The sequence below is a fragment of the Spermophilus citellus genome, assembly GCF_964194105.1.
Source record: "Spermophilus citellus genome assembly, chromosome: 5".
NCBI classification, from domain to species: domain Eukaryota; kingdom Metazoa; phylum Chordata; class Mammalia; order Rodentia; family Sciuridae; genus Spermophilus; species Spermophilus citellus.
The window spans coordinates 57,784,421-57,796,761 of NC_138186.1; the positions used below are offsets into that span (position 1 = coordinate 57,784,421).

General features: G+C 52.2%; 1 protein-coding gene across 1 annotated transcript; it reads right to left on the reverse strand.

The window, feature by feature from the left end:
* Nucleotides 1-3,125: 3,125 nt before the first annotated feature.
* LOC308649957 (gastricsin-like) lies at nt 3,126-9,775 on the reverse strand (the record flags this gene model as incomplete). The annotated part of the gene is made up of 9 exons (XM_081295874.1): nt 9,708-9,775; nt 8,424-8,574; nt 7,968-8,085; nt 6,941-7,059; nt 6,393-6,592; nt 5,259-5,381; nt 4,574-4,721; nt 3,922-4,020; nt 3,126-3,278 (listed from the first exon to the last, which is right to left on the reverse strand). Exons 1-9 carry the CDS (start codon nt 9,770-9,772, stop codon nt 3,126-3,128), a joined length of 1,176 nt encoding a protein of 391 aa, XP_081152000.1. The 5' UTR covers nt 9,773-9,775.
* Nucleotides 9,776-12,341: the final 2,566 nt, after the last annotated feature.

Sequence of the window (12,341 nt, forward strand, 5' to 3'; positions counted from 1 at the left end):
GTGTGGTATGTGCAGTGCCAGTGAGAGTTGGGGAATAAAGAGTTGCTGTTTGAATCTACAGGGCTTTGTGACGGCTCGGTTATATGTGCCCAGCCAGACTATGGCAGGGAAGGACAGCCAGTTTGGTTTCAAGGTGGCTGAATTTAGAGAACCTGGATCCAGTCGCGGCCACTGTGTGGAGGGTCCTGAAAACCTCCCCACAAATCTGCCTGGTTGCTGCCAGCAGCTGAGGGACCTTGGACAAGTCTCTTTATCAAACAGCCCGCAGGGACACCCCTCCACCACCCTCAGGGCGGTTATGAGGGTTACAAGGAGGTGGCCAGGCCCGCCCTGGGGAGGTGGAGGAACGATGGCTCCTTACCCTGGGACTCTAGAAGGTTCACTGTCACCTGAAGGGCCTTGCGCAGCTGGCTGGGTCCTTCCAGAAGTCCCTGCCGCTGCGGGCGACCGCCTGGGCCCACTGCAAGTAGCCTCGGGTACCAGAGGACCCGCTGCCTGCACCCCGTCTGCTCCCGGCCCCTCGTCCCTCCAAATCATTTCCTCTGTGTCTTTTGAGATTAGTATGTGACTTTTGTCCTTAATTCTATTTATTTCATGAATTATACTTATTGATTTGCATATTTGGAACCATCCTTGCATCGCAGGAAGGAAACCTACTTGATCATGATGTATAACCCCTTTATTGTGTTGTTGAATGTGATCTGCTCACATTTTATTAAGGAATTTTGTATCTATGTTCATCAGGGATATGGATCTGTAGTATTCTTTCTTTGATGTGTCCTTATCTAATTCTGGCATCAGGGTGATTCTGGCTTCATAGAATAAATTTGGAACTGCTCCCTCTCCCCATTTCTATTTCATAGAATAACTTGGGAAGCACTGTCTTTAATTCTTCTTACAGGCATGGTAGAATTCACAGGAGAATCCACGTTTCCTGGGCTGTTCTTTTATGGAAGACTTTTAATTACTGCTTCAATATCATTGCTTCTCTTGGGTGTGTTTGTTTTCTCTGTTCACGTGGTTCAATTTGGATAGGCCATGTGTGTTTAGAAACTCAACTGCTCCTCAATTTTTCAATTTATTGGACTATAAGTTTTCCCAAAAAGTCCATGATGATTGTCAGGATTCCTGTGATATGTGTGGTGATATCTACATTTTTTATTCTAATTTTATATTAATTTGGGTCTTCTTTGTCTTTCTTTTGGTTAGTTTGGCTGGGGTTTGTTAATCTTATGTATCATTTCAAGGATTCAATTCCCTGTTCATTGATCCTTTGTATTTTTCAAAATTGATCCTCTGTTGCATGAATTTCAGCTCTGGTCTTAATTATTTACCTCCTTCTCCAGGTTTTGGATTCATCATGAGGTTGTATAATGGGAATCTTTCTAATTTTCTCATGGAGGCCCTCATGGCTATACCTTTCCTCTCCCAATGGCCTTCACGGAGTCCAGGAGATTCTGATATGAGGCATCTCTGTCTCTTAATTGTAAGAATTTTAAATTCTCCCCTAGTTTTTTTTATGGTCCATCCAGATGTGTTTGTATCATTTCTGTCATTTTATTCTTTCTCCTGAGTTCTAATTTCATTTCATTATGATCTATTACCATAGAAGGAATTTCATAGAATGCTACATATTTACAAAACCTTGCTTATGGCCTTAAATATTGTCCATTTTGCAAAAGATTGAAGGGACACATGAAAGAAAATGCATTGAGGTCTTTTTGGATGAAATGCTCTGTGGATATCTGTTAGGTCCATTTTATCAAAAATATATATTGGGTCCGAAGAGTTTTTACTGTAAAACTCACATTTCTAAGGAGGAGTAATCAGGGAGAGGAGAGGAACAAAAAATGGGGAGAGCAGGATACAGAGCACTGCCTACAGAGAGGGTGACCTTCTCCCCTTCATAAGCCTGGCAACTGAGTACAGGTCATGTCAAGCCACAAGAATAGTGTGTCTGTGGTTCTGTCCACACACCTGACCCAGCTGGTACCTTTCAACGTCCTCCCTAGCCACTATTACACACCTCCAGGTGTGGTACTACACAGAAGTCAGAGGGATGGGTGTGGAACTTACCCACACTCTTCTCCTACCCCTCACATCAGGGGAGTGTAACATACACACACACACACACACACACACACACACACACACACACACACACAGAGCAAAAGGCAGGAGAGTCGTGTTTGAATAACTTAAGTTTGGGACCTCCTGACTTATAGTGACTGGACTGAATGTGAAACTGATGTGAACCATAGGTTCAACTACCTGTTTTGTCTCCAAAGACAGAAGTTGCCTTATTTGGGGGTTTGTTAATCTGACTTGGTTAGAGAAAGTGGGCTTGGTGTCCATGTAATTCAAGGAGCTATGCCCATATCCATAGCTCAGGGTCAGCCCTCCTTCAAATTGAAGTCCTGGGACCTAGGAGACCAGGTAAATGCAATCTGCCTAACTCAGTCCCCAAGCTCCAGAAGTCCTCCTAGAAATAGTATCTAGCAGAGCCTCCTCTCTCATAGACCCCATGAAAGTTCCAAGGGCACATAGGTGTCCAGAATCTGCAGAAAATTCTGGCCAAGGTTGATTAAGAGCTAAGAAGTCAGACATCTAGATCTGAGAATTGTGCCCCCCAGTCACACTGCCTGTAGACATGCATCTGTGACTGGGGTCATGAGTAGCTTGGGAGTGGTAAAATGGAATACCAGGGCATCTCAGGTTGTTAGAGTAGGGACTCTTACCGTCACCTATGCTCCATTACCACTGCCCCCACTCTAGAGGGAAACTATGAAGACACTCCAAGCTCTGAGGAAGACAGAGCCCATCTCCAAGCCTCATCTCAGGACCCATTTCACTTACAATCTCAGTGACCCACCAAGGAACATCATGGCCCCACATATCTATCAGGGTGAGACCTGTCCTGATTCCCACTCTGCCATTCCCTGAGACCCAGGACTACTTACAAGAAACAAGAAAACTCCAAAAACATCAGGCTGGCCAATACGGGATACTGTTTATTATTGGAGAAGGTCCACTAAGAATGGCACATTGCAGAGAGGAAGGACAGAGGACTCCAGGCAAGGTGGGGCCAGGAGGAGGACGGGAGCCCAGGTGTCCAGGAGGAACGTCTAGGCGGCAGTGGCAAAGCCCACCCTGTTGTTGGCCATGTCAAAGACGGAATAGTAGGACCTGAGGAAGACGTCCCCAAGAATCCAAAAGGGCTGGCCATTTCCTGAGGACACGTAGGTGGCTTCCAGTCCAACCGAGCAGTAGCCATTCTCCTGCTCAACAGAGAAAGGCAGCACTCATTCATTCAGTCACACATGGCCTGGCCACTGCTAGCCTGAGCCCTGGTCAATGAGCAGGGCAAGGACTGGCCCTGAAGGCTCATAGAGAAGGTGGTGTTTCACAAGAGGGGCTGGTGGGAGGGATTTTCCCAGTGGTAAACACAGGTTGTAGTGGCCTCTGCAGGGTCACCTAATCCCATGCTGGGTATCTTTTCTTGCTAAAGCTCCCTTCTGTTCCTCATTGGCAAAAGTCAGAATGGTGGTTCAGCTTAGAGTAGAGCTAGCTTGCATTCAGACTTTGCCTTCACCCTCATCATCTGTGCAGCTGGATCAGGTATTGAGCCTCTCTGAACCCCCAGGTTTTCATTTGTAAAAGAGAAAGAGAATCTCCCCATCAAATGCTGTGACAATTCCCTTCACCTAAAGGGAAGCCTGGGAACCGGAGTGCACACGGTGGCTAACCCTAGACAGAGCCCCTCTCCACTGATTAAGAGACTAACTGATCATGGGTGACACTCTTCTGGTGGGGATAATCCCAGGTGACATGAGTTGGGAAATGGCACAGGGCCAGGTGGAGCTTCTCTGGCTGCACCTGCTCCTCCACCCCAGTGGCTCAGCCCCAGGGACCAGGACTTACATTGAGGATGTAGGCAGAGGGCGGCAGAGGGAACTGCACCCCGTTGATGACGAAGGTGAAGGTGGGCAGGTTCTGGACGTCGTTACAGTTCACGAAAAACTGCAGAGAAACAGGTTCTTCCAGGTCCCCTCATTCCCCACCCAAGACACCTGCTACCCATCTGCTAAGCACTCCGGGGTCACTAGAGCCCCAGGCCAGCTATTTGAGGAGAGAGACAAGTTCAGGACAAATACTATATGGATAACACTTGGATCCCACATATGCAGTTAGAGCAGGTGACAACTGGGGGGATCTGAGAATGTGCCCCAACAAAGACGTTCGTCCTGCCTGAATGGCCCCTCTGAGAGGTTGAATCACTGCCCCTTCCCTGCAGGAGTCCTTTGAAATCACACAGCCATGTGAAAAATGTGGACCAGGGCTCCCTCCCCTAGTGGGGAGGGCTAATTAGGTGACCATTTCATTTGCCAGGACACATGGGAGTGAGGGGGCATAGCTGTGTGGAGGAGAGGGAGGTGTGGATTGAGGGTTGGCCTTGTTACTCACTTGCTTAGCCCAAAGTTTCACTCACAGGGACCCACGAAACAACAAACACCACTGGTCAAACACCACTGTTGACCCTGACCTGGCCAGGGCACATCCATGCCACACCCACCTGTCCATACTCATCCTCCTGGGCCCCTATGGCTTGCAGAAGGGAGCTCAGGTACTGCTGGGGCACGGTGAGCAGAGAGGTTCCTGTGTCCACCATGGCCTGGCAGCCCTGGGAGCACCAGCCAGAAGCCTCTTCCCCAACGTAGAACCTGGGTGACAAGAAGAGGGCAGCCTCAGCCCAACCAGGTCAGGCCAGCCAGGGGAGACCTTCCCGGCACAGGGAGCAAGCATACGCAATGGAGATAAGGGCCCCACAGGGCCATTGCAGCTTGTCCCCTGCCTCACATTCCCTCTGAGTCTGTGCAGGGTCACCCAAAGGACCCAGGGATATATTCTAAAAACTTCAAGGAAGTTTTAAGAAGCGCTGAAATCCAGGGTTATCATGTTTGTTATAAGAACAAGGAACATACTAGTTGTCCCACACACCTCAGGTTGTAATCTGTGGTGTCCTGTGTGATAGGACAGGAGCTTCTCCAGTACTTGGGTTTCCACATGTGCCCCCCCACCCCTTACTCCAGACCCAGGGTTGATGGCCCTGTGGAGGCCAGCTGAGGCTCTGGGGAGGGCAGGCCACAGGAGTCCTTGGTGCCCCCACCTCAGTGGAGCCTGGATGTGCATGTGCCACAGGTGCCCAGAAGCCAGCTCCAAGGAAGATGCATCCCCAGGGACCCCCACCCCAGACTCACTCCTCGATGCCGATCTGCCAGTAGAGCTCCCGGGTGACAGGAGCCCAGAAGATCTGCCCTGTGTACAGGCTCTCGTCCACACCTCCAAAGATGACCGCTCCTCCGTCCTCAGATCCCTCTTGGCTGCAGGACACACAGAGAAGGGGAAGTGAGGGAGAAGTTAAGGAAGGGGACGCATATATGGAGAAGTCACCTTCACAGGGAAAGAGCATCTTCCCTGGTTTCCAAAGGGTTTTTCTGAAGACAGGGCCATGTGTATTGTCAGGCTTCTGAATGGCCCTGCCCCACAGTGCTCGATGTCTGGCAGCTTCTCCTCTGTAGACCCCACCCACACTACCATGTTCTGCCTTTAATTTCATGCCACTGCTCAACCCTGTCACTAGGAACCTCACCGATACCCAACTTTTTCTTTTCCTTTGCAAGTGGACATGGGCAGGTCTTTGGTGCAGGGGAGGGAAAGACAGGCCATGTTTCTTCCAGAAGATTCCCCTTAGTGGTAGCAGAGTGCGTCGTTCCTAGAGTTTCATGTGGTGTGCAAACAGCCAAAAGGAGTCCCCAGGGTTAGTGACAGGTCAATGTGTTGAAAGCAGGATAAGGAGACCAAGCCACAGCAAGAAGATGGAACTGACTCTAGACGGTAGAGAGGAAGAAAGCTGGACAGCAAGAGAGAAAAGCCAGGCCCAGGCCCCTCCTGACCTGCCCTGCTGTGGGGGCTGGGGGGACAGTGGGTGAGGAGTCAGTCGAGGGCCTAGACCAGGAGACTCCAAGACCTAGAAGGACTCATGCAGGAGGCGAGGCAGCAGGTCACTGGACAGAGAGGCCTCAGGGAGAAGCACAGGCGAGGCAGGGGGCTCTCTGGGCCCAGAGCAGCAGGCAGGCCCAAGACATGGGGAATTAGAGCAGCGACACCCGGGAGAAGTTCAGACTGAAGAAGGAGACACCATCCTGCCTGGAAAGGCAAAGGGTCGTGAGAGTGGACTGGGGCAGGGGCAGGGGAGCAGGAGAGTCAGAGCCCAGGAACTGAGGCTCTGAACAAGTGTGGCCCAGCCACCCCCTGCTGGGAGGTCTCCACACTCCAAGGGATCAGGGCTTGGTACAGGGCAGGACTTAGGGACCCGCAGGGCAGTCTCTCACTTGCTGAGGTAGACGCTGAACATGGGGCTGGACAGGGCGTCCACCTGCAGCATGCCCTGCAGGGCTGTGGTGGCCCCACCCATGGACAGGGCAGGGTAGGCCAGGCCCATGATGCCATCGAACTGCGCATAGACAAAATTGGTTCCCGGCTCTTGCTCACTCAGGCCGAACTCCTGGTTGGGGACCTGGATGCTCTGGACCTGTGGGGGGAAGACACATTGGAGTGGAGGTAACACTTCTGAGTGCATCTATGTCCTCCTGCCCCATGCCACCAGAGACCCGCCATGGTCTTCCCTCCTCCTTCCTCCTCTGGCCCATCTGCCCACTTCTCCACAGGCATCCCAACTGTCACTTCTCTTCCAAGGGCCTCCTTCACTGTAGCCTCCCATCCCCACACCTCTGCCCCCCAGTTCTAAGCTCCTGATAAAAGGCACTATCTGACTGGTCACTCTGGTGCCCCATCCCTGGACAGGAAAGAACAAGGACATCTAGGTCCCCACCCTCTCACACCCCCCATCCAGGGTGGGGGTGGCAGCTGGAGCACTCACAGTCAGGGTGTCATAGCCGAAGAAGCCTGTGAGGCTGCCACTGCCATACTGCAGGGAGAAGGTCTGCCCGTTGGTGGAGAAGGTGGAGGACTTGCTGGGGTTGAAGCGAGGGTGTGTGGCTGCAGGAGGGAGCCATGGAGGCCAGGGGTGAGCAGAGGGCTGCCTGGCTCTCAGGCTCATGGACTGCACCCCTGCCTGGCCCTCAGCCTAAGCTCCCAGCCTGAGGCATCAGCACCCCCACCTGGTCACCAAGGAGGAACTGACAGCCTTGGCCCCTGGCTCATAGTAATTGGAAGGCATTGATTGGCCTGAAAGCCCATGTTTCACAGGTAGTTGGATGCCCGGATGATGACCACCCTGTAAGCAGGTGCCCTAGACTCCACCTCTATCTCTACCCCACCAGAAACCGGCAGAAACCTAGTGGGAAATGCTCATCCAATGAGGAGTGGGAGGGAGGCCTAGAGAGGAATCCACTCAGCCCAACCTCGATTCGCACAGGAGCTGGGCATAGTGGGATGTGGAGGTGGCATGGGGTGTGCCCATGGTGGACAGAGATGTCTGCACTCCAGCCCCAAGGTTTTGGAAGGAATTAGGGCAGACTTAAAACTGAAGATGCTCTGTCTCCCTAAATGACTCCAGGACAGGGACCACATCCATCATAGTTGTGGTCAGTCCCTGGAGACGCTCAGGGAGAAGCTAGTGGATAGGAGAGTGGAGGGCGAGGCACAGAGTGGACAGCGTCCTGAGGGGAGGAGCAGCACTGCCCGGTGAGCAGGAGAGGGTGGAGCGGAATGAACTGGAGGGGGTGAGGTGGACGGCAGAGATGAAGGGGTCCATCCTGACACGAGGCAAGGCAAGGGGCCACCCTGGAGCAGGGCCAGCCTCCTCCCTCTGGCTTGTTGATGCCCTCAGACCCTAAACAAGTCCCTGTTCTCCTCAGGAGTGAGCACCCTTCCCTGCCTGCATCCCTGGAGATGCCAGTGCCCGGCCCTGCCCAGGGGCCCTCCCTGCCCAGCCCAGCACTCACTGCAGGCCTGGCTCTGGCAGTAGACCGAGGGCACCCACAGGTTGGAGGAGCCAGTGTCAAACAGGACCAGGAAGTTCTGGGGTGGAGTCCCGATGCTGATCTCACCAAAGTAGGCAGCCTGGGGAGCCATGGGGACGGCTGTGAGCATTAGGGGGACCCAGGGGCCAGGCTTCTCCATGGGAGAGCAGGAAGGGCAGCCCTGCCCTACAGCACCACCAGAAGCCAGGGTCCCAGACACACAGGCCTCAGTCCCAGCCTGCCCAGGGCAGCCACGTGGTCTCTGTGGGTCAGCTGCCAGGTCAGCTGGGGCCCTCCCCATGCTCTGCTCAATGGGCCACTCACAGCAGGGTGGCCCAGGCTGGCAGGACTGGGAGAAGGGAGCAGCCTCAGGGTGGAAACCCAGGGAGTCCCCAGCTTTGGCAGCAGGGACAGGGACACCTAGAGACTAGGACTCACATCCATGTAGCTCATGGGCTCATAGAGCACGCTGAAGTCGCTGAAGTGGTACTTCTGAGCGGGGTCGTACTTGTGGGTCCTCAGGAAGTCCCCCAGCAAGCCCTTTTCCCTCATGGTCTGACGCATAGTCTTCATTTTCCTCAGGGGGACCCTAGGGGAGGCTGGGTGTCAGGGCAGGGCTCCCCTCCTTCCTCTACCTTCTCATTTCTTCTCTCCCTGATGTTCTCCCTCGCCTCCTTCCCTCTTCCTCTTCTTTCTTTCCTTCTCCCCTTCTTTCAACCTCACTCAGCACTTGCTCCAAGACTCAGGAAACAATGAACTTCCCTCATGCCTGCCCTCAGCCCCTCTCAGGGGTCCTGCTCCTGCCCTGGCCTCTGCTCTCAGAGACCCTGAAAATACTTCCCATGAAGGGGAGAGGGTCTTGGGACACTGGGAGTTTACAGCTTCCAGAGGATGTCTGCTGAGATTTGTTCTTTTGTTGTTTAAGGGTCAGGTCTGGGATGTGACTCAGTGGGATAACATTTGCTGAGCATGTGCCTGACCTGGGTGCAGTCACCAGCAACATGAAAATGTATAAATAGTTCTCAGAGATGGCAAAGCTCATCCCAAAGAGCGTCCTTTCCTGTAGTGCATTCCGGCACCATGTATTGCCTATAAGACACACCATGGAGTAGGGGAGCAACAATTGTCCCCTAATATGTTTAATCTGCTGCTGATTGAATGTGTGGCTATAACTGCACACAGGAAAGGCCCTCTGCACTCTTCCCAGGTGGCACAGCAGGCAGGGTGGCAGGCGGGGAGTCCTGCTGTCCCCTGAGGCAGGTCACCTGCTCCATCCTGAATTTTCAACACAACATGGTATAATGATTTACAGGTATTGGTTTTTTTGCTAAAGTGATTTTGGCTTCTTCCAGCAAATTTGGGCTCTCATGGAAGTTTTTGGCGGGATTATCTTTTTCTTCTCTAGAAAGGACTGTTATCTTCTAAAGGAAAAAACTGTACCCATTTAGCAATGGCCAGCATGGGCATAGTCGCCCTACTCTCTGCTTCAGGACCATCTTCTCCCCTCAGTCTGGGGAGATAGAAGGTTATTACCTTGAGCAGATCCTGAGGCCAGGCTCTGTCTGCTCCCAGCTGAGTCCTGCCCAACTCCAGCAGGGGCAGCCTTCCCAGCCCCATCAGGGAATTCCTCTCAGACCCAGCTGCTGCCCCCTGACTAGCTGCTCCATACAGGGCTGCAGGCCTCCTGAGGTTCCCTGCACCCACAACCAGGCCCACACTCACTTGACAGGTGTAGTCGATGCCTCCAAGACCAGGAGGCAGACCAAGGCCACCACCATCCACTTCATGATGCCAATTCCCAGCTGGTCACAGAGCAAGCGCCACTCTGAGATCCACGGTCGCACTGGAGTGAAGACTTCAGCACTCCCTCTTTATACCCCCTGGATGTGGCCGAGTCCCTCCCTCCGTGCCCTGGGCAAGCATGACCCCAACCAGGGTGTCCCCTGCACACCATGTAGCCATTGTTACTGTGTTTTTCCCCCTGGACCATGGCCACAGCAGACTTTCAACTTGTTGACTTTTGAATCCAACAGCAGAGGCCAGGAGGTACGGGCGATAAGACAGAACAAAGTAGCCATAAGATGGAGGGGCAGAGCTGCTCCTCCTCCAGGAACCAGTGGTTGGTGTGTGCATTTTGGGGTGAGGGCCACAAAGAGGCAGAGACAGAGAGAGGGGCATAGGAACGTAGGAGGGTTTCTTGGCCAGCAAGTCTTGACATGGGGGATCACAGGATCTTGTCATGGGCACTCTCCTGTGTGCTGTACGCAGCTTCACACCATCCTGGTGGCTGCCCACCGGGTGCCAGGAGCAGTCCCTGAGCTGTAACAATCAGAAATGTGCCTAGGGGTTGCCTAATGTCCCCTGGTTGGGATGACATCATTGAGAACTGTGTGCTTAAGCGATGCCCTTGGTGGTTTGACTCAAGTCCTGGCTCCCCGCACCCCAACATCTTGGGGATAGAATTTGGGTATGTGTGGGGATCCCAGGCCAGCGGGTAGCATGTTGATAAGGACATGTTTGTAACTAGGCAGTTCTGATGCTGGGGATGGGGCTGGAGGCCAGTGGCAGAAGTCACTGACTGGGGTGTCTTCAGAGGCTTTCGATATCCATCAGGGGACTTGGAGACACCCTCATCCTAGTTCAGCACACGCCCAGGTCACACTCACAGGATACTCCATCTGGGCATTGGCCATGCCTCGGGCAGCAGAGTGGAGGGAAGCCTGGAGCAGGGCATGAGCAAAGGGCTACCCCTGTCCTTGTCCCCTTCTTCACTGTCTCTCCCCACTGCAACTCTGCCCTGACCTAGTCCTCCTGAGAGGCCTCTGTGTCCGCCATTTGCCTCCCTGGAGCCCTGGTCTGTCCTTTCTCTGACTCCCAGTCTGGTTTATTCTGCTGGCCCGTCCCTCATCTATACCCACTCTTCCATGACCTGTACTCCTCCTCCCCCTTCCACCACCTGCTCTCTAGCTGTAAGCCTCCTACAAATTCTCCAGCTCCAAATCCTACAGCTGTCACTCAAAGGGAAGGCCTCTTCCTTGGCTTATTAAACAACACAAAAGCCCCTTTCAGAGGTTCTATAACGTGATAGTGGGAACTGGAAGTTACTCTAAAGATAAAGACAAGTGCATAGCATGCCTACATACTGTCATAGGCCATTCTTCACCCATGCCAGAGAGCAATCCTTTCTCTCTTTTCTACAGTGTTCAGACCAAGCCTTAGAATCCTCCCAACTCTACTGTTCCCTGCTGCTCTCTCAATTCTTCATGAAATGACAATCCCCAAGTCCTTTTTAAGGACTAATTTTTAAAAATTCTACATACTTAATGTCACTTAAATTCTACACATATATAACTTTAAAAAACATCAAAACAGGGCTGGGTGTAGCTCCATGGTAGAGCACTCACCAAGCATGCTTGAGGCCACACCCCAAGCACCTCCCCCCAAAAAAAATAAATAAAGTTTTTAAAATAGTAAGGACTCTTCAAAGTGCAGTTGCTCACTCCTTCCTTCATTATCTTGCAGACCTTATTGTGCACACTTAGATTTGAACCTCACTGAGGTCAGTGTAAACACAACTCGCTCTGCTCTTATCACACAGGACTGCGGCATGTGCACCTTTCCATGCATTAAGATATGCCACTTCCTTATCACTTAACCCTTGCAGAGGTTACCTGGCGCTCTCTCATGCTGGCCCTAGGCACTGGGTTGTTTCCAGTTCTCACTGCTGTCAGCAGCACCTGGGCTCACCCCCCCCCCCCCCGACACTCATCAAAGGAGTGAAGTGCTGAGCTCCCCATGACAGAGACATCCAAGCAGAGGCTGAAGGGGTACTTCGTAAGGAGTACTGGTAGAGGGCTCTTTTGCAATAGGCGTGAGTTTGGCCCTGGAATCTCAGTTTCCCTGTGATTCTGACCCTGAGATTGTCCACTCAGCTCTGGGGACAATTACTCAATAACCTTAAGTCTTTCTCAGTTATCTATATGCATGTTTAGTTAAGGTTTCAGCTATTTTTCTCGGGCTTTTGAATTTTGCTTAAGTGTTGGTGTGTGTTTTATATTTTCACCATTACTTCAACCAAACCCACTGGGAACATACTGGACCTGATGTTTGTTTTTGTCAAGCTCAAGGGTATACACTGTTAAATGTTGACATAACTCGAGAGTCACAGAGAGTTGTGACATAGTGAGGAGTGGTCCCTCCTAATTTTCATGCGACCCCCTAATGTTAACTCACACAAAAAAGCATCCTACCCTGGACACATCAGGAATTTACCCTGATATAATGCTATCAAGGACTCTATAGATCTCATCTAAATGTCACCATTTGTGCCACAAATGCCCTTTTTCTGGTCCAGGA